The 22,651-nt window shown below is 46.8% G+C and overlaps 1 protein-coding gene across 2 annotated transcripts in view; it reads right to left on the bottom strand.

The window, feature by feature from the left end:
* SLC39A14 (solute carrier family 39 member 14) overlaps positions 1-17,990 on the bottom strand; it is a 28,946-nt gene extending 10,956 nt beyond the window's left edge. Inside the window, exons 1-4 of one of the 2 annotated variants that reach the window (XM_081843916.1) lie at positions 17,860-17,990; positions 7,985-8,261; positions 6,434-6,620; positions 3,339-3,508 (exon numbers count right to left, since the gene is read on the bottom strand). In XM_081843916.1, the coding sequence (XP_081700042.1) occupies positions 3,339-3,508; positions 6,434-6,620; positions 7,985-8,251 (624 nt within the window). In that variant the 5' untranslated portion in view covers positions 8,252-8,261; positions 17,860-17,990. Of the gene's footprint in view, positions 1-739; positions 910-3,338; positions 3,509-6,433; positions 6,621-7,984; positions 8,262-17,859 lie in introns of both variants that reach the window. The other variant, XM_081843915.1, reaches the window with a different exon arrangement.
* Between the last annotated feature and the right edge of the window lie 4,661 nt (positions 17,991-22,651).

Here is a 22,651-nt window from a genome sequence, read left to right as displayed (position 1 = left end):
TTAGGATTAGGATGAGCAGTCCTTTTCCGTTTTCCATTCTTCATATTGTCTTTTCCTTCAGCCTCAGTTTCCTTAGGACAATGCAACCTGCTCTTCTCCTATTTCCCCCTCCCTTTATTCTGTTTTTACCTTGCTTGCTCTGCTCACCCTTCTATTCTCTGCCTCCCAGCGTGCAAGCCAGGGACCAGCACCCAGCTCTTTATATTGGCTATGGAAGCACTGTGAGGCTCCAAACCCCATGGCTTCCCCCACAGCTTCGTTTCTAGCCTGCCTCCCCCTGCATTGGATGGCACCACTCAGGAAGCAGCACAGAGGACAGCTGCAATCTCCACATGCTCCTGACAGCAGGTGTCATCTGTGCAGCCTTATGTACTAGCCCAGGAGCCTTGTCTTTAAAGGCATGAGATTGACAAAGACCTCTCCGCATGGGACTCTGTCATTATCTTATAACTGGCCCTTGCTTTCAGACTGTTACAGTCAGGTGTGAGTTAGCTTCCAAGCCGTTTTTAACTTCTGAAGCAGGTCAGGGATAATGGGAGTTAGATTTCAACATTCTCTGGAGAGCAGCACGCTGGCTACCACTACTCTAAAGAGTGAAAACCCAGGGAAATGCCAAATAGTTCACAACTCATCCGAGACTAATACCACCAGCACAATATCACTCTTCTACTAGAATTCCTCTCACCACAGATGACACAAAAACAGCCACACAAGGAAGGCCAAGAGGCCCTAGTCATACCTCAGGAATGAGCTGGAAGAGGGCATTGGAGTAGAGAGTACCAATCGCCAGAGCTATGAAGTAGAGGAGCAGTCGCTTGTAAAAGGTCTTCTTCATGAAAGGCACCACACTGGCTCCAACCAGGGAGCAGAGGGAGATGACAGTCACACAGAGGAAACCATAACCCCAGACTGCGGTGTGAATGCCAGCCCCCCGCCCCCCGTGAAATCACAGGTGGGATGAATGCCATGGAAGTCAGGACACAGGAATACGCAGAAATGAATTTAAATCACAGAGAGAGGAGAGAGGGTGGGAGGGAGAGAGGAGACTTTCATTAGTGATTGATGTTTAATTGGATATGGCTTTAAGCATGCTGGGAGTACCTGGTGTACTCTGGCTCTGGAACTCCAGCAAAGACAATTGTGCACTTCCAATAGGTGGTAGTTTCATCATGGGACATTTGCACCCATATGAGATATGGAGGAGACCAGTCCCTTCACAAGCAAGGTGGAGACTTCCGCTTTCTATAGAGTGGGATCTCTCCATATCTCATGTATTCTGTAGACAGTCCTGCTACAAATGGCCTCTATAAATGCACATTAGTTTGTGCATAAGTTTGTAATTCCATTCAAGCCGTCCCTAAGTGATGCTTCAGATCACAACTGTAAGACGTCCATACCATAGCTGACGAGAGCATTTAACGTCCCTAGCTCTCCAGGCTGTTGGTGGGGCTGTCCAGTCACATTTTCCCTCTTTTTTCTAGCACAGGGACAATGCCAGAGTTCCAGTGTCATGAAGAGCACCTGTTTTACTCTCAGCACCCTACACCCCCTACCATCATGGTCTGTTGCCTGGCCAGAGTGAACAGTTACTTGCCTGTACATATGATACGCATGTGGCCATACCTACCTAGCAGATGGGCATCTGTACAGAGTCTCTGCTGCCCAACTACAGAAAGTCCCCAAAATCCAACTAAGTGAGTGATGCAATTGCACACCAGTTGTTCTTCCAGGGCAGGCAACTTAACCATGGAGGTGAAGCATATACAGTAATTTCTGTTACAGTTTGATCACAAATATAGTTTTGTTTTCAAGCAACAAATTCCTCCCCCTTCATCAGATGCACAGTTTTGGAGCTGAAAATACCATAAATTCAAGAGGGAATACAGTACGTCATGCCTTGAACAGGCAGTAAATTAGCTATACAACATAGGAGCTTCAAAAATTCTGGATAGTATTGCTAAGATTTGTGACCTTAGCCTTTTTCAATGGAAGAAGCCAGTTGGTGAGGTGGCCAGGACAGACAGCAAAGGTGGTCCTGGGTTCAAAGGGTGGCTCTTTCATACCATGGACAAAACCAATGTCTTATTTCAGCCCACAATTTTAGAAGTTTGCGGAAATGCAAACACTGTCCCCCAAATGTTTACCACAATATGCAAAGTCAAAATGGAAGACAAAAACAGAGCAAGTGAAGGAGACAAGAGTTACAAACTCCAAAATCAGGAAGTAGAGTGTTCTTGTTTGTATTTAGGCAGCCCCAGAACATGCAATTCAAACAAAATTATGTCAAGATTAAATCTGGCAAAGTTCAACACTGCTCAAGAAACCTCTTTTTTTGTTGTTGGTAAAATCAGATCAATTATTGAAAGAGAAGCCAAGAAAAAACATAAAAGATCTTTCTCCAGAATATTGGTGTTTCTTTGCAAAACAGTCTCTGAAGCTGACAGCCACACTTTCCCCCCTACCTACTCTCATTCATCAGGCCAGTGAATGAACTTGACTACTGGAAAGACTCAGCCTACAGAAACAGTCCACACATAGATCCAGATTAATGTATACCTCTTCCTCCAGGTCACTCTAGGCAACATCTAGGTTTAGGTAAAAGGTACTATTTTCCATTGTTTCAGTGAAGTTGCCCTCACAACGTTCCCAAAGAAATATTGTGCTAGTTAGCAGAAATGACCAAAAAAACCAACATTCCTTTTCACACTTTTGCACAACTGAAGAAACCTCTCACTAAAAGCACAATCAACCCCTTTCCATCAATGGTGGAATGGAAGTCAAGAGGCAAAATCCTCCCAGCGCTGGCAACACCCACAAGGTGCACTTTAAAGTCACACTGCTGCTTTGGACTGTGAATGGCAAGAAACAAGGACTAGGAGAGTGGTGCTAAGCTTCTGCCCTTGAAATGAGGAAACATGAATTATGGCTCAAGCAAATTCCCAAGATGTGCTCTGAGCAAGCACAGAACTCATGTATGTGCCTACACAGGGACCATGCAGGAGAATTTGCTCTTTTTCTCTCAGCTGATCTTAGGAAGCTTCCTGATGCTCAGAGGAGAAAATGTCATCCTCAAAAGGAATCACTGGGCAGGGCAAGCTTCCCCCTCTCTAGAGCAGGCATCCCCAACCTTCAGCCCTCCAGATGTTTTGGACTACAATTCCCATCATCCCTGACCACTAGTCCTGTTAGCTAGGGATCATGGGAGTTGTAGGCCAAAACATCTGGAGAGCCGCAGGTTGGGGATGCCTGCTCTAAACTGTGAGCAGCCTATCAGCAGAGAACTTAGTGACAGGAAAAGTAGATTGTGACTCAGTCCATGTGTCTGTGTCTTACTGCACCTCTGGGATCAGCTGGAACAGTGCGTTAGAGAACAATGTCCCGATGGAGAGCGCGATGAAATACGTTAGGATTCGGGCGAAAAAGACCTTCTTGGTGCAGGGCACGATGAAGACGCCAAGTAGGGAGGCCAGGTTAATCAGTGAAACACTGAGAAATCCAAAGCCCCAGACTGTGAAACAAATAGAAAGGAGGGCCAGTTTACCCAAATAATTGAAAACAGGAAGGGGCCTCTATAGACAGCCAAAGCTGCGAAGGCTGAAGTTGATCTCACTGGAAATAAGGTTTTATTGCAATTCTCTAGGAGTTTAAGATGTACAGCACCAGGATAGCCAGAAGACAGAAGCGCAGCCTCTGAGTTCTTCTCAAATTTGGTACTGAGAGCTATACTCAATACCAACTCAGTATCAGGATCTATTAAGAAACTGAAAACATGATGTAGAGGCAGCAGGAATTGTGATTTAGGATTTCAGGTAGCTTAAAAATATCACAATTTGATACAAAACAAAGTTCATAAGACAAAAACTGATCAGAGTATGCTGCCATGCAGGTTACATCAGTGAGGAATTTGCTTAGATTACCCAGGATGTTGCCAGTTGAAATTTGCCATCACTCACTGACTGGCAATAAGAGATTTAGATTAACCATTTTTAAAGCTCCTTGGATAAAACGTGTGCAATCTATGTTGCTCATTAACTGCAGACCCAAATTTTCTGGCTTCAGGCAACGCAGAAAGCTGAAAAGAATAATCATATTACATTAATCTCACTTCCTTATTTCTGGAATGTCAACAATAGACTCTTTAGGGTCATTTTTGACCTCCTTTTGTGTGTATACATCTACGAGGTTACTCAGAATCTGTGACAGGCCATATCTGGAAGGTTTGTGCACCAGATTCCAGCAAGGGAGGTGATCTTGAGGCAGGTGAAGCTTTCTTATCATGTTTCTTCATGGAGGGCTTTGAGAGGGTCTGAGACATCCAACTCTTTTCCTCTTCTAACCATAGTGCAGAATTACTTCCCCAATCCACAGATCCTTATATGCAGCAGCAGTTTGTATGTAAACAACCGAATGTCTGGATTTCTGCATATTTGCCTGTGAGACACATTGCCAGTGCTGGGTTGAGGAGCCACAGCAGGCAGAGGAAGTGTAGAAGGAACCCCTCCTCCCAAATTCAAAAAGTCTGTGAAATAAAAGTGGAAACTTAACAGTGAAAATGTATGCGCTAAGCAAATCCTTTTTTCAAACAAACACACACATACATATTTAAAGTACACCCAGCTGGAATCAGAGCTGGATGAGACCTCAGAGGTCATCAAGGCATCACCTTCAATGCAGCAGCCTCCCAGATACCTTACCTGATTCCAACCCGTCTTATTCTGAAGAGCCTCCATAACAGTTGCACCTGTTCTATTGACATTTCTGGTTATATTGCCTAAACCTGTTTTGCTCTTGTAGGGATTTGAAAAAATTATATCATGTCTTGGCAAAATATGTTCTTCTAAGAGCAGGAGAGGCGAGACACCTGTCCTTGGGATGCAATGTTCTCCTGCTATTCTTTGCAGCTGTAACATTTACATCCACTAAGAAAAAAAATACTACTCAGGAGCAAGACTGAAGTGTTTCATCATAATTAGATCTACTGGAACCTGACTATGAAGGATCCAGCCTGCTTCTTGAAATGGCGCACTTGAATCCTTCACACATGCAGATCTGACTCTTGCATGAGGAGTCAAGGTTGGAGTGCTTACTCATGAGTAGATCCACAGGCAAAGGTCCACCTGTTCCCATAACATGTGTTGCACAAAACACCCCAGAAAAGCAAATCTCTCCATCAAGAAACTGGCATTCCGTGGATCAAACCTGGAAGTGAAACACTAGGTCAGGATCTGCTGTGAAGGAGCAACTAAGGCAACCATCCATTCGCCTTTTCTGTACTGAAACTTGTGCAAATTTATTTGTGCCTTTTAAAAATGGGTGACTCCAAAGTGAATACAAAGCACCAAGTAGATTCAGAAGGGACTACAAACACTATTTCATCTTTGCCTGTATTTGCAACTGAAAATAGTGTTGGCCTGGGTCTGTTTCTTATCCTGTTGCCTTTTTGTTTAATATTCCTGTAACACCTCAATGCTGACTCATACCCATCTTAAGATCTACAAAAGCGGTTGTAATCACTGGCTCTTCTGCAAATACCCACCAGCAGGGACGACCTCTTATTTATATACTGAGCTTTTTCTTCTCAATAGATACTATTTCCAAGTTCTCTATTTTGTCATACAGTGCAATCCTGTATGTGTCTACTCAGAAGTAATTCCACTGAGTTTAAAGGGACTTATTCTCAGGTAAGCAAGTATAGGACCTGGTGGTTGGCATAGTTCCTTAACTAGGGGAAAGTGTGTTATATATGGTTCATTAATTGTGGACCCACATTTCCTGTCCACAAACAGGAAGATTTGTGAATTCACAAATTTGTGAATGACAGGAGTAAAATTGAGAGTCAGCCTATAGGCTGTTCCATTGTGTGTAAAGGTGTAAACACCATGGGTGGTATCAAGCTAAGTTCTACTTAGAATATCCACTAAAATTAATAGATCTAAGTTAGTCATACCCTTAAGCTTCAATAGGTCTGCTCTGAGCACGACTAACACTGAATACAACCTCATGCTTTTTTCTCCACAGCCTAAACAATTCTAATTTTGTCTTTCATTGAGAGCAATACCTGTACTTCCAAAGGCCCACTTTCACCTGTAAGTATGCAGCAGCCAGCATATGCATGGAGCTGCCTTGACAGCACTGACAGCTCAATCTGGAGCACAATGAAATCATACCAGGGGGGTGGATCAACTGACTTTTCCTAGGCAAGGACACAAGAAGGGTAGGCTGTATGGGGCATTATGTCAACCTGTACCTGGAAAAGGAAACCCCATTAAGAACAATAGCTTACAGTTCTGGTTGGCATTCCATTTCTACAGCAACTTGCAGGAGAACAAGGATGGTCAGGATTTGAAGGCATTTCTCAGGAAGCTTTTGCTTTAAAAGACTAGCTGTTGAACTTTTGCTAGCCTAGCTGGCTGGCTTATTACTGCACACACACCTTCTGAGGAACTGGGCTTTCCCTCCTCTGTCCTCTCATCTTCCTCATTTTCCAGGTTCTCAGACGTGCATGCCCTTGACTCCAGCTGCTGCAGGATGGTTGGGCAGAACTCTCGGAATTCACTCTTGCCAAGGCTGGAGTCTTCACTCAGATTGTGGGTTGAAAAGAGCTCTGAGGAACTGAAGCACTATAGGACAGAGAGCAAGGCGTGGTGAAAATCCCAGAGCTGTGCCTTTTGTTAGCATTCACATCCTGAAGGCTTCCCAGTGAGCTTGACTGACCCATACTTGCTGAAGACCACAAATTATGCACTGCCTCCTGTCACCATTCTAGCTCCCTTTGGCTCCTGCACTCCCTGAACTGTTTTTATTCAAGCAGTTTTATGATGCTTGAGGGCAAGGACTTGTTTGTATAGATCTTATATAACCATTCCAGGAGGCTTTTCAGCTGGAGGGTAGGGTGAATATGTCCTAATACTACTAAAACTGCAATACACACGACCCCATGTATAAGATGACCCCTACTTTTGGGAGCCCAAAATTAAGAAATCAGTTTGTTAAAGTTGTTCTGCTTTTGAGGGAAATTGCTTTTTTGGGGGGGGGGCGATACCCCACATCTCGGCACAGCCTCACCTTGCCTCACCTCTCCAGCCTGCATCTGGCGTTGCCTCGCCTCCGCAGGTGAGAGCTGGTGGCACTGCGGCTGAGCTCCCTCCTCACCTGGGAACTGCGTCACCTCTCCAGCCAGCGCCCTGAATACAGCGCACTCCACACAGGAGATGCCAGGAGCTGCCAGCTGACCCAAGACTTAAGATATAAATCTGTGTATAAGACGACCCCCAATTTTTGACTGAAAAATGGGGGGGGGGAGGGAGAGACATCATCTTGTACACGAAAAAATATGGTATACACCCCCACACCCCCTTCATCTAATGATCTCAGGGAAGTTCACGAGATAAAAATACAAGATAAAAGCACAAATTAATAATAATAATAATAATAATAATAATAATAATAATAATAATAATAATTTCTAAGATAGCAGCTGCAATGAATAATAAAGTAATATGGATACTACTACTACTAAACCATAATTGGGTGCTGATTTTGACCATTAACACTCTAAATGGTCCAGACCTGGGCATGTCATAGACCATCTTTCCCTATATAAACCTACCTATAAGAGGGAGACCCTGCCCCTCCTCCACTAGAAAGAAGCAAGGAGGGTAGTGATGCTGAACAGGGCCTTCTCAGGGGCAGCACCAACATTGCAGAACTTGCTCCCCAGAGAGGTTCATCTTTTTTGCCTCTTCTCTGTTAACTTTTAGGTGTCAGTTCAAGACAGTTTTATTTCAGAAAGCTTTCAAGATCAATTGAGTGGACTTAATTAAAGGTGCCCCACTATAGACCCTTTAGGTTTTATCATTTTAATATTTTTCAGTGGAATGCATTTATAACAGCCAGGTTTTTAGCATTAGTAGGGTGATTTGTGGACCCATTCACTACCTTCAAAAGCAGGAGAGAAATAGCTTATATAAATACAATACATTACCCAGGAGATGTTTCTACGCTGCTGCTCTGTGCGACTAATGTTGTTCCTTCCAACTCCCACATCAAGGCGATTCAACAGGGATTTGAGCTGCTGCAAAGTGAGCTTGTCATGTTTGCCATACCGGAGGAAGAGGTCTTGCAGGAAGGAATCTGCTGTGATAGAAGTCTGTTGCAAGTCTCCTGAGCTGGCCCACACAGAGCATGCAAAACCCAGCAGGCAAAGCTGTAGGGGCAAGACACATTTCCAAGGACCCACATTCCAAAACATGGCAAAAATTCTGAAAAGAGAGACACGTGCACTTGGATCAGTACGTATCAGTCAGTGCAATATACAAGCCAATTCCAGCCACACTAATCTCTTATCTCCTGCTACCAAATTAATAATTAGATATCCTAATTGCAAGCAACCCAGTTCCAGCAAATCCTACTTGCAACAACTATCAAGTCCCCTTGATTATAGAGTGCCAGAATCATGCAGACTTTGGACCAATCTTTAACCCAAACCTTCATTTGGAGACTCATATCTTAATTTTTACCACATATTTGTTTCAACCCATCTTAGACCCCCTGCAGTGCATCCCAGAACGCCAGATGAAGACCAATGAGCTAGATGGACCATGTTCTAATTCAGCAAAGTGCAGCTTCGTATATTCCTCTGAATGGTGAAGGCATTAGAAATGAGCAAAAAGAGAAATAGTGTCACAGAATTTCACTTAGAGGAAGCAACACAAAACTGGATACAAAACTTAACAGGACACCATCTGATGAGATGAATCAAATGCTAAATTCATGAGACATGTGTGTCTGTTGGAAGTTTGTGCGCTTTGCAAAACACACTGCCTCTGAACTAGAGAAGAGTAATATTTCCACACCCATTCACTAGGCTCATGGCCATATTGAACATATCTGCTGATATGCAGCAGACTTTAGTCTCCTGGAGTCTGACCCAGAGCAGCATTGTACCACAGCCAGACAGATTGTGGTCAAAGCTATCCCTGAAGTGGCAATGCCCACCAGGACTGATCTGGCCACCAGGGAGACCTCATCTTCCCCCGCAGCACAGCAAGACAGGAAAGGAAGGGGTTAGGAGTCACCTCTCCCAACACAATCCTGAAAAACTGAGCAGGGGCTCCCACTCCCTGTGCTGTGGCACAACTGTTCACTGCTTTCTTATTAAAAGGGGATAGACATTCTCATAGTCTTAAGAGCTTAGTTCAACTCCAAGATCTTTGTTTCACAAAAGTGTCAGGAATTCCTTAAGAAATGAAGTCAGCTGGGGGGGGGGTGGGAGGAGTTAAGTTCTTTGTACAAACAAGACCTTAGGTGGAATGATGGGTCAGTTTAAATTCCTGTATTCCTAAATTGCCTCTGGCCATTTTCTTTTTTTTAGGCAAGGTGGCTGAACCTAGTGAAGCATTTCGGAATACACTATTAGCTCCATAACGATGTACATAGTGATATGCTCCTCTTTTCTGTAGCTCCAAGAGGAGGACCAAATTCCAAAGGAGGCTACAATACCAAGCGAGAGGCTTGGGTTAAAGCCACATTCTATTCTTGGCTCTTCCTCAGACTGTTTGCGCCACAGATACACTGGCAGGTTTTGCAGTGAGCGCATGAAGTATGAATGGGGAGACCTGCTTTTCCAAATGTTCAGTGGAAACATACTAAGAAACTGTTATAATAATTTTAAGGTCATATATATATATATATATATATATATATATATATATATATACACACACACACACACACACACACACACACACACACGTCTGAAAACAATGCAGGAAAAAGTCTTGAAATGGTCCGGTGCGTCCTATAGAGCGAAAAAATACGGTATTCTGGTCCCAAGTTGTTTAGGGCTTTAAATATCAGCAACAAAACCTTAAACTTGGCTCAGTAGCTGATGATTATAACAATGGAAGGATAAGAAAAATTCTCAGCCAGTATGAACAAGTGAACGAGTGGTCTGTCTCCATACTTTCAAAAGCTAAACTAGATTTTCTTTTAATTCCAATATTTGACCAGAAACAGAATCACACACACTTCCTGCCACGCTGTAGATGGGAAGCCAGCTCAGATTTATGGGGGAGGGACCATAGATCAGCAGTACAGGAAGCCCCCGATTCAATCCCAGGCACCTCCAGTTAAAAAAACAGGCATATCAGGTTATGGGAAGGACCTCTGCTGCCAATCAAAATAAGCAAAACTGGGCTAGATCAATAACTAGGCAGATCTGGTAAAAGGTATCTTCCTCTGCTACTATATTCGTTTGGATGGATATTTTCTCCTTCTCTCAATGGAATGGGATTTGGCTGTGAGCAGGTCTACAGTTTAAACTTTTGGAGTGGAGACAGCAGCCTTTGAAGGATAACACTGCAGAAGTGGTAGGGGGGCTGGAGAGGAGTGTGCAGGCAACTCCCCACAGAGGGGGAGGCATTGTTCTGAGGCACTGCATGCATCAGCAGGACAAGCGCAAACCCACCCCACCCGCCCCCTTGTGGTGCCAAAAACAGCACATGCATGCCAATCATGCGTAAATGGGGAGTTGCCTGGACTTGAGAATCACTACTCTAGGAAGACAGAGAAAGAGACAATGGTCCCACTAGATGAGAGGATTAATTGATAGGTGCGTAGAGAGACAACGAGTGGATAGTCAGGGCACTCACCAACACTGCATCTAAGTGAAGACCACTGCTAGAGTAAACAAGTTAGTTATTTCAACAGAACAGGGATTTTTCAAGAACTTCCATCTTTTTCCAGCTGCGCTCATATAAACTCTGGTATTGTATGAGAGAAACAGTTACTCTTGTTTCTCTGCTGTATAGCATGCATTTGTTCAAATTATTATGGGCCACCCGGCAACTGTACAATTATCTCATTAGGATACTTGCTGGTTCTGAGGAAATGACAGGCAGATTCTCACCCTAGAGTCACCAACTCAAGATTCCCATTAGCTCAGCTATCTTTAACATTAACTTTAATAGAACCAAAATGTCTTCTTAGCAAGGAATGCACTTCAGTGTCTTTTTTTAAAAAAAAGTAACACCACATCCTTGCCAATCAACACCCCATTTCAAATCCTTAAGACTCATCCTTTGAAGGAATTTGAAGGAGACATGAAGTACATTTACCAGCTGCTAGTGAAAATGTAAATGTCTTGCTGATCTGGGGTGGTGTGATATTTGGTCATTTACACTGTAAGGCCTCTAGGGCAGGACCATATCTTTTTACCTTGCATTATATGGTGAAGAGCCTTGTATGTCTATAGTGCTGCATAAGTGAAAAATCACAATCTGTGCTCTCAGTGGCACACAAGTCATTATCCCACTAGAACTATATTTAAATGAAAAAGGCCAATCCAAGAGGGGCACACAAGTGGCACACAAAATACGTTCTCTCTTCTTCCTGTCAACCTTTCAACAATATGCAACTTTCAGAATGTACAGCACACTGAAATGGTAGACGTGTGTATTGATACACACAGCCCATAGACAGAGGATGTGGAAAACAACTATCCTCTTACAAGTAGAGAAACAACCAGTTATTTGCTGCTCTTATGGCAGACACTGTGCTAAAGACCTCAGTTACTAGCACCTTTAAGGGGACACTTTAATTGGTCAAGTGCAGATTAGGCCCTATCAGATCAGGCAGTCCAGAGACCAGGAACACGCCTGATAAAAGTTCCAAAGTCCACAAGAAAACGCAGCACCAGCTGGATACAGGCATGCATGTGCATATTAACAAGGAAGGAGGACAGGTGGTCTCTTGCCTAACAACTGGGCGAAATCCTGCCCCATAGCTTTGGCTCAGGTCCAAAACCTAGGAAATGACATTGTCAAGTACAGTCACAAGGCACACTATCCAAACCATTTTTATCACTGTTATAGCAATAACTTTTGCGTGGGGGCTACAGCATCAGAGGAGTGCAAACAGATGGCCACATGGCAGCCTAACCTAGATTGCCACAAGATTAAATTAGGGTCAAATTGCTCCAGACAATTATGTACACAGAAGGATGACGTACTCTTGTGATCCATCAAACTTTATAACTCACTTTTAAACAGATTTTATGAATAAACATTCACATTTAGAAAATATATAAGCCATATTTTAAAATGTCAAAGAAGTGAACAAAATGTAGCCACAAATACGTATAAAAACAGTATAAAACACGCAAAACACCAGAGCCCTTTCCTTCAATGGAAATTTGCAGGCTTATACCTGTGCACCTTTTCAGTCACAGACACTATATCAATTTTTTTCAAGGGGAGCCAAATCTACTTCACAGCTTCATAAAACCTACCCATGATGTCATAACCTCATATCAAGGTTCACCATACAATAATAAAAATATGGCCTTTTAAATGTTTTGTGGGATGGGGGTTACTGGTTTGCTTGGGGTTTTTTTGAAAGTATTTTGTGTTTTCATTTTGTATTTTTATGTTGTGATCTATAGATAAAGGGCAGTATGCACTAACAGTAAAAAGAAGAATACATCCTTCACCTCCTTTTCCTGACATACTACAGGTAGCATACCTGAAATGTGCCAAAGACCCTCAAAATTGCCCAGGTGGTTATTTTTTAAAAAATTCCTAGAGTTGGTTAGAATAGCAGACTCCATATCATGATGCTTTCTGTGAGGTATCCTTGATCAACCCAATCAAAGAGCATAGGACATGGCATCATGCCTGTATACTTTGCCCCCCCCCCTCAACCAACTCCAAAGGCTACCGAAAGTGTCAATGTTGTTGTATAAGCTTGCCTAGTATTGGATTAGCTACATCCCTATTCTGGTTTGGTGTACTTCCATTTCATGCGGCTCAATGTGGTGCCTTCCATAGTTCCAGTTACAGATAGGTAGCCGTGTTGGTCTGCCATGGTCAAAACAAAATAAAAAAATTCCTTCCAGTAGCACCTTAAAGACCAACTGAGTTAGTTCTAGGTATGAGCTTTCGTGTGCATGCACACTTCTTCAGGTATCTGAAGAAGTGTGCATGCACACGAAAGCTCATACCTAGAACTAACTCAGTTGGTCTTTAAGGTGCTACTGGAAGGAATTTTTTTATTTTGTTTTGACCATGGCAGACCAACACGGCTACCTATCTGTAACTGGTTTGGTGTTTTATTTCCCATCTGAATGTGGCTTACTGTTTCTCCACCTTTCCCTTTCTTTTAATAGTCTGTTTAAATACACTGCTTTACGGGATTTCTGGACTGGGCTGCTTGCTGAACACACTCAAGGGTGGATTGCTTGAGCTAAGCTGCTGGGTTAAAGCACCTGGGTGGTCAGGAGAGGTGACAGGCCAAAGCTGCCAGGCAGAAGACTTGGAATTCAGCCCTACTCCCAAGTAGATCACCATGAAGCAGTGGAAATTCTATACTTTTTGCCCTGGGGGACAAATAAGCAGCTGGTGGCAAGAGGAGTGTAGCACAACAGTGCACCTGTTGCCAGTGGGGTACCTTCCTGGGTTGGCACTGGAACAAGGTGTTGCCGCCTGTCACAGCTGTGCATAGGCACCTGCACAAATTCAGAGTTTATAAAGGTGTTTTTTAACAACCGGAGCTTAAAATTCCATGAGAAGGAAGAGATAAAACTGAAATGAGAAGTGCTGACCTTAGATAAAGGGTCAATAGCATTCTGTGCACTTCAAGGTAAAGTGTTGCTATAACAATGTAATATTAGAAGATCAGCTCTGCCCCTCTCCCCAGATTACAGCCGTTTAAGACCCAGGAAAGCTACAGTAAAGCAGTTCAATGTGAAATGATCCCTGCATTAGGAAGGCTAAAAACTTTCTACCACTATCATGTCATGGTTGCTACAAGAGACACCAAAGGTGTGAAAATAATATTTGACATTTGTACAGCACTTCAAGTGTTTAAAAAACTGCATACATTATCTTATTTATTTAAACTATTTCTATCCCACTTTCCTATTTAAAAATGCTCAGCACACTCCTTACAACCACCCTATAAGGATCATAAGAAAGGAGTATTTATATAAGAACTCCTGACACAACCTCTGATAAGCATAAAAGGAGGCAATGTTTCATTAAGCATTTTCGTTTTACTTTGCCACTAGCAATGAAGTAAGAAAGCAACAGACCTTAACAATTTAGCTAGATGAGTCTCTCCAGATTCTTCACAACACACAGAAGAATTTCCTGTCCACACACTGAAATGAGTTATTCATGATGCATCCACGAAGTTAAGACTAAGCTGCTAATAAGCATCACCCTCTTCACACCACTTGCTTTGCCAAGAAGCTGCCATCAGCAACTCAGCATCAGCCTCCATCAGGTCACAAGGCTTCCTATACTGAACCCTGTCCCACCCAATAAACTACTCTGCATTGCATCATCCAGACACTTAAGTGAGACGCCACAGAGACCATCAGATGACAGAATGGAGAATTCACCTGAGGCAATATCACAATTCTGTATACATCCTTCCATTAACCTAAAGCCACAGAAGAGACACTTCACTCTCCAAAATGGTTTGACTTTACCCTTGAAGGTGCACTCTTCCGTTGTCTCCTGAGACAGATGGATCTAACAACCAGTAGAATACAGATGTTTAGCAAAATATTTGGCATGATATGGATGAAAAATTCCATAGTATACATTTAGCATATTATGACTGCCTATAAAAGGTGCTGCTAAACTTCTGTCTTCTAGTTACAGAAAACTAGCACTACTTATACTTCTCCTTAATTAGGGAAAAGACAGAGAATTTCATTTTTTGGCAATAATAAAATCACATAAAAAGTTAAAAAGTATATGGGTGTTTTGTTTCATTTTGAAATTGTCACACAATTTTCTTTCTCTGTTGCACGTATATGAACCAGACTTCCAAACAATCTAAACAGCATCTATGTTGGATGTGCATTTACAGTGATACCTCGGGTTAAGTACTTAATTCGTTCCAGAGGTCCGTTCTTAACCTGAAACTGTTCTTAACCTGAAGCATCACTTTAGCTAATGGGGCTTCCTGCTGCCACCGGAGCCCAATTTCTGTCCTTATCCTGAGGCAAAGTTCTTAAGCTGAAGCACTATTTCTGGGTTAGCGGGGTGTGTAACCTGAAGCGTTTGTAACCCGAGGTACCACTGCACTGACTTACAGTATTATTTTGATAGGGAGCGGGTGGCACTATGGTATAAACCACTGAGCCACTTGGGCTTGCCAATCAGAAAGTTGGTGGTTTGAATCTGTACGACGAGGTGAGCTCCTGTTGCTTTGTCCCAGTTCCTGCCAACGTAGCAGTTCAAAAGTACACTAGTGCAAGTAGATAAATAGGTCCCACTGCAGCAGAAAGGTAAACGGCATTTCTGTGCGCTCTGGCACTCATCATGGTGACCTGTTGTGCCAGAAGTGGTTTAGTCATGCTGGCTACATGACCTGGAAAGCTGTCTGCGGACAAACACTGGCTCCCTTGGCCTGAAGCGAGATGAGCACTGCACCCCATAGTTGCCGATGACTGGACTTAACTGTCCATTTAACTTTATTTACCTTTTATTATTCGATTTTTATTTATTATTTTGATTCAGGACATTGTTGCTCTATGTTTTGAAATGCAGAAACACTTGACACTGTGTGCTTTAAACATTTTAATAAATAAAATATGGGAAAGGTAAGGTGAATCAAAACTAGCTTCTGCAGAGGACTCCTTTCCCTGTACTATTTGTATCTGCTTCTACAAGTGACTTTCCCCTCCCCTTCAAAGCTGAAAAGTACTTTTGCCCTAGCAAAAATGCTTTTGGAGTCATGAACAGCTGCAGTGGAGCAGTTTGCAGCAGAGAAACATTGGATGAGGAATGCTTCTGCCATGATTCTCTCCTCTAAAACCCATTTTTCCAAAGCTGCTTTTATTGTGTAATGTGCAGTTAGCCGCTAACACATGCATTACCAACACAGTGCCCTCAGAGGCCTTCCCTTGTGTTTTGCAGCGTCTCATTTCTGCCCCCTCCTCCTCCTCCTCAAAAATAATATTTGAAAGAGCCCTTCCACTTTAGCCCACAGAAGGCTTTTTTCAAGTGCAATTGTTGCCAGGGGGATAATGAATATGCATGTATGTGATTGTGATGAGTGCACATGTGTGTGCATGGTGCACACAGCAGTTTACCCAAATTGCAACTGTGCCTATGGAACCACAACGGTTGGCTACCCTTACAAGAGAGCGATTGATGAATACACTGCAGCTACAGATAGGTAGCCGTGTTGGTCTGCCATGGTCAAAACAAAATAAAAAAATTCCTTCCAGTAGCACCTTAAAGACCAACTGAGTTAGTTCTAGGTATGAGCTTTCGTGTGCATGCACACTTCTTTCGTGTGCATGCACACTGTTTCAGTGTATCTGAAGAAGTGTGCATGCACACGAAAGCTCATACCTAGAACTAACTCAGTTGGTCTTTAAGGTGCTACTGGAAGGAATTTTTTTATTTTGTTTTGACACTGCAGCTGGTAGAGTATACAGATTCCCTCCCACAAATCAGAACTCTGTCTCAGAGGCAAACCTCCATGACGTGACAACATTTCCCACATCTTTCATGCGAGTTATGCACTATTCAATCCTGTCCAGCAAGTGAAGGCTCAAGCAGGCAGCAAGATAGGGAGCAGCAGTGCATTCACATCTAGCATCTGGGAACACCTTAAATTGCTGGGAATAATTGCTGAGGTGATTAAGGGGGATCTGGGTATGTTAGGAAGAGATTGCCTAGGCCAGGGGTCAGCAAACTTTTTCAGCAGGGGGCCGGACTATATTTGGGGGGGGGAAATGAACGAGTTCCTATGCCCCACAAATAACCCAGAGATGCATTTTAAATAAAAGCACACATTCTAGCCATGTAAAAACACGCTGATTCCCGGACCATCTGTGGGCCAGATTTAGAAGGCAATTGGGTCAGATCCGGCCCCCGGGGCTCAGTTTGCCTGCCCAGGGCCTGGGTTATGGTACAAAAATGAAGCAGCGTGTAAGTATACAAGGCTTGTGGAATCTTTGGAGATAACAATGGATGGGAAAGTCAGACACATACATGGTCAACAACTTTGGGGTAAAATTGTAAAAAAAGCTCAACAACTTTGAAGTGAACACGTGTTCACTTCATCAGATCTGGCCCTCTTTGAAAGAAGTTTGGGCACTAGGAGCATGAAGAGTCCTGAGAGGAAGCGGAGAAGATGAGATGCTGAAATGAAGTCCTTGTGCAACAAGAGCAGGGGATCTCAAAAAGCGGCAGACCAGTGTGCACGGGGGGGGGGGGGCAGGAATCTCCTACAGGCAGCATGTATGGCAGTGTATTCAGTGACCACGGAGCAGGCAGTACATTTAAATAAGCAGCCTTAGGGTTGGAGAATATGTTCTTAGCAGCCTGGGTGGTGGCTCCTGTCTGAATATGTCACCCCCCGTGCGTGGCTGCCCTTTGGGGCGGGATCCTTCACTCCGCCTTCGTGGAGGGGCCGTGGGAAAGGAGATGCTCCCTGGACGCGGGTCGAGTAGCCGGGATGGAAGGACATTTGTGTGGAGCAGACGGGGGGGGGGTCTCCTCGGTGCACCTGAGGATGAATGGAGGGGGGAGTCTTTGGGGCAAGACCAGGGAGAGAGAGAAGGGGGTCGGGAGGGGACCGGGCAGGAAGATCTTGGGGGGGGGCAGAGCGGGGGGGGGCGGGGGGCGGGCTCTGGGGCTCCTGCCTCGGGGGGGGGGAGGGGGCTGACCTGGCACTCTGGGGAAACCTTTCGCCCAAGGGACCCGGAGCGCGCGACCCCGAGGGAAGGCCCCGGGGGCAGCATGACACGTGTATGGATGCGGGCATGTCTGAAGAGCCCAGGCGAAGGGCCCCGCCCGGCCTCCCCTCGGCCCTGGCCCGCCCGCCCCGCTCTACCTCACGACGCGTGTCACGTCCCCGCAGCACGGCCAGCCCTCGACGCGTGTCCCGCCGGCCGCTCGGCTCCCTCAGCGAAGGCCGCGCGGAGAAGAAGCGGCGCCTGACGGGCCGGAGGAGAGACTGACGGGCCGCCGGCGCGCATGCGCCTTTCGAGGGAGGAGGGCGCCCCGCCTCCGCTGCCCCCCCCCCCCGCTCCTATTCGTCGGCTCGGGAACTCGGGCTCTGATTTGCATGGGCCCCGCCCACTCGGAGAGCCGGTCCCGCGTGGCGCCTCCAGGGGAGGCGGGGCCGCGGGGGGGCCGCTTTTTATGATAATGATAATGATCATCATCATCATCACCATCATCTTTTGCGGCACTTTGCTTTACCCAACAAAGGCGCTGGACTTTGGTCCCTTGGCAGGCTGCGGGGGGGGGCGCCTCCCAGGACCCCCCCCCGATGCCAAGGCCTGCCTCGCCCCGCGCCCCCCATCTATCCCGGGGCCGCAGCAGCCCTGGCCTCCCGCAAGCGCCGGGCTTGTCCCCCGGGGCGGAGGGGGCGCCTGGCGGAGAGGCTGCTCTTGTCGTCACGCCTTTTAAGAAAAGAAAAGAAAAGAAAAAAAGCGCATTTCACAGTGCTGTGCATTTTAGTAGATCTGATTTTATGTTGCTGAAATCCTACTAATTGCTTTTTAAACCATTTTACATGGTTTTTGGTTTTTGTATTTTATTTATGTTATAATACACCTTGAGTCCAGGTCTGGGGAAAGGTGGGCTGTAAATAATTAAATATAGAATAACCGAATTGTAGAGGTGGAAGGGACCAGGAGGGGTCATCTAGTCCAGCCCCCTGCAAAGCAGGAATCTTTTGGCCAGTGTGGGACTCAAACCCACGACCCTCTACTGACCAAGCTATCCCATAATAATAATGTCCAACACAAAGTGACTAACAAAAGGAGAAAGTGGGAGAGGGAGAAGTTGTGGGAATATAGGACCCCTGACTCTCAGTCTAGCCAGGAGGGGAGAGTGCTTCTAGGTACAGAAGACCCCTTTGGGCGAGGGCAACCCCTGGGTCTTATACCAACTGGGGCACCTCAGGAGTGGAATTTCATCTTTGTTAGAAGCATTGACTTGAAGCATCTGCCTGACCTAAGAGTGAGGACCTAGAAAGGAGTCACTGGCGGAGGGGCGGGGGGAGCTCAACCCCCCCAGCACCAACGGGGAGGGGGGTACCATCGCAGCCACACACCCCGTGGGGGCATGGCATGCATCCTGGGGGTGTGGCACACCCCCACTGCACCAAGCGCCACCCCCTGCAAGCAGCACACCACGCCCCCAGGACACATGCCACGCCCCGGGGCGCATGCCAGCCACGCTCCCACCTGCCCCCCACCCCCACCCCACCCCACCCCCGTGCCGGAGCATGCAGCTTTACCACTGAAAGGAGCAACAGAAACTGAAGTGTAACAACTGATTTTGAGTAAAGGAAGTTTAACAGGAGCTGTGCCTGTACTACTGTGTTTAAGCCTGTGAAATACTTAGTTTATCTGGAAAATGCATCTCCTTACCCAACCTGGGGCTCAAACCCATGACCCTGAGATTAAGAGTATCCTTCTTTGCCAGCTGAGCTACCCAACTGTTATGTAGTGAAGTTTCACCCTGGGCCAGCAGGGGGATACTGTATATAGTTTTCACTCAGGTCTGTAGATAGTTTTCACTCAGGTCCACGTCAGTTATTTTAGGCGGGAAAACTCTGGGTTGTTGTTGCTACAATGTTGACAGCCGGCTGCCTATAAAAGCAGGCCGGCTGAGCTGTTTGCAGTCAGTTCTATTCCAGCTTACAAAATAAAGAGCTACTTGGAGAAATTGCTGTGTCGTCTGCTATGTCAACCCACAACTTAACACTGGCGACGAGGATGGGATGCACTGTGAGTTCCGAGACTTAGACGATGCCCTGATGGATCGAATCGTCTGCGGGGTCTGGGACATCCATCTGCAACGGCGTCTCCTCGCCAAGCCAGACCTCACGCTACAGGAAGCCACTGAGGAGGCTGTGGCCTCAGAAGCTGCTGAACGCTCCACCCAGGAGATCCGCAAGTCCAGCAGCCCGCGTCTTGCTAGGGAGCCAGTTCTGGTGCATCATGAAGAGGCCAGCAGTGATGAGGCATCCTCCAGTGAAGACAATGACGTGCACCAGACAAAGCGGGAGCGCAGGAAGTTCCAACAGAAGTCCAAGGGCCAACCGGAATGTGCCGGCTGCGGAGGCAACCATTCCCGTGCCAAGTGTCGATTCAGAGACGCCATCTGTAGGAAGTGTTCCAGAAGGGGCCACATCGCTAAGGTCTGCCGATCGGCTCCGTCTGACACCCCCCCTTCATCGACTCGCAAGTCCAAGTCTTCACTCCAGTCTGCCAAGGAAAGTTGTTTCGCTCTCACCAACTGCCGCTGCCCGTCTGGAACCACGATTGGCCAAACCGACTCGCCTACGCGACGCAAGCTGAACGTCACGGTGCTCATTGAAGGAGCTCCATGTGACATGGAGATCGACACCGGGTCTGCCGTGTCCATCGTGTCATGGAGCACCATCAAAAGACTGGTACCCAGAGTGTCCAAAAGGCAACTCGACTCTCACCGCGTACACCTGAGAGACTACCAGGGAAACGACATTCCCGTGGTAGGCGTTGGCCGGTTCCGGATTGCCTTCAAGGATTTTTCGGGCCTGCTCCGGTTGGTGGTGGTCGAAGGTCAGCGGCCAAGCCTCCTAGGGCTAGACTGGTTTGATGCCCTCGGCCTGGAAGTCACCGGCATCAACTGCATCTCTAACGCAGAGACTGAGGGTCTGGTCAAAGACTTTGCCGAGGTTTTTGACGGCACCTTGGGGCAATATACAGGTACGCCCATCTCCTTTAGCCTTGATCCACAAGTCGCCCCCATCAAGCTAAAGCCACGCCGGGTTCCCTTTGCTCTCAAGGCTAAGGTGGACGAACAACTGGGCAAACTGATCGCCCAAGGAGTTTTGGAGCCGGTTGACCACGCCAAGTGGGAAACCCCCATCGTCACGCCTGTCAAGCCAGATGGGTCGGTGAGAATCTGCGCTGACTACAAGTGCACGATCAACAAGGCACTTCAGCAGCACGCTTATCCGGTTCCTGTTGTCCAACACCTGCTGCATTCCCTGGGTGAGGGTAAGGTCTTCGCTAAGCTGGACCTTGCCCAAGCCTATCAACAACTGCCAGTCGATGATGCCACTGCTGAAGCCCAGATGATCGTCACCCACCGGGGGGCATTCCGTTGCCGCCGGTTGCAGTTCGGGGTGAGTGTGGCTCCTGGCATCTTCCAAAGCCTTATGGTACCATATGGTACCATATTTTGATGACGTCTTGGTGTCTGCAGACTCACACCAGCAGCTGTTCGAGCGCCTCCGTGCCGTGCTGACCAGGTTCCAAGAGGCCGGGCTCAAGGTAAAGAGGGAGAAGTGCCAGATCGCCGTTCCACAGGTAGAGTTCCTGGGCTATCTTATCGATGCCTCCGGCCTTCACCCGACCACATCCAAGATCCACGCTATCCAGCAGGCCCCCACCCCAAAGAACAAGACGGAGTTGCAGGCGTTCCTGGGGCTGCTGAACTTTATAACATGTTCCTGCCCCACAAAGCCACAGTGGCTGAGCCTCTTCACCGACTCCTTAGCACTAAGACGCCTTGGGCCTGGGGTCATCGGGAGACGGCGGCCTTCAACGCGGTCAAGGCTCTCCTTTCATCAGACAGTGTGCTGGTACAGTACAGTGAATCCAGGCTGCTGGTCCTTGCCTGCGACGCCTCACCTTTTGGCATCGGTGCTGCCCTTAGTCACCGTTTTCCAGACGGAAGAGAAGCACCGCTCGCCTACTTTTCCAGGACGCTATCTCTGACGGAATGGAATTACAGCCAGCTCGACAAGGAGGCACTGGCACTTGTGGCTGGAGTGAAGAGGTTCCATGAATACCTCTATGGCAGGACTTTTGACCTCATCACTGACCACAAGCCACTCCTGGGCCTCCTCGCCGGTGATCGTCCAACTCCACCGGTCCTCTCACCACGCATGCTGCGATGGACTGTTTTCCTGGCTGCCTACCACTACCGGCTCATCCATCGCCTGGGGAAATCGATGGGCCATGCCGACACCCTCAGCAGTTGCCCTCTTCCAGCATTTGTGGAAGACCCGGCTCCAGCTTCATCGCTCCTTCTGATTGAGGATCTTCCGGCAGCGCCTGTATCGGCTGCCACTGTGGCCTCCGCGTCTGCCCAGGATCGCACCATCAGCCGGGTGCTCAACTGGGTGTGGAGGGGGTGGCCACAAGGGCCTTTTGCATCGGAGTTCCAGCCCTTCGCAACCAGACAACATGAACTCTCAGCTCATCGCGGCTGTCTGCTGTGGGGAGACCGCGTCGTGATTCCCCAGGGACTCCGTCAGCGCGTCCTGGAGGCTCTGCACGTTGACCACCCGGGAATTGTCAAAATGAAGGCGTTGGCTCGGTGTTACGTCTGGTGGCCTAATATGGACGATGCCATCACTGCCTGGGCGTCCGCCTGTCAAGCGTGCCAAGAGTCGAGACCTGCACCACCGGCAGCTAAGGGACACACCTGGGAGACGCCAAAGACACCCTGGTCGAGGGTGCACATCGATCTGGCTGGCCCCTTTCACGGCCGGACCTTTATGGTAGTGGTGGACGCCTATTCCAAATGGCTGGAGGTCGCCCTGATACCCTCCACCACTACCGAAGCTGTCATCCAGGTGCTGCGAGGCCTGTTTGCAACGCATGGGTGTCCTGATG

This window comes from Podarcis erhardii, assembly GCF_964252035.2.
Source record: "Podarcis erhardii genome assembly, chromosome: 16".
Classification (NCBI taxonomy): Eukaryota; Metazoa; Chordata; class Lepidosauria; order Squamata; family Lacertidae; genus Podarcis; species Podarcis erhardii.
Note: the sequence above shows the minus strand (reverse complement) of the source record. Positions and strands in the feature narration are given on the sequence as shown.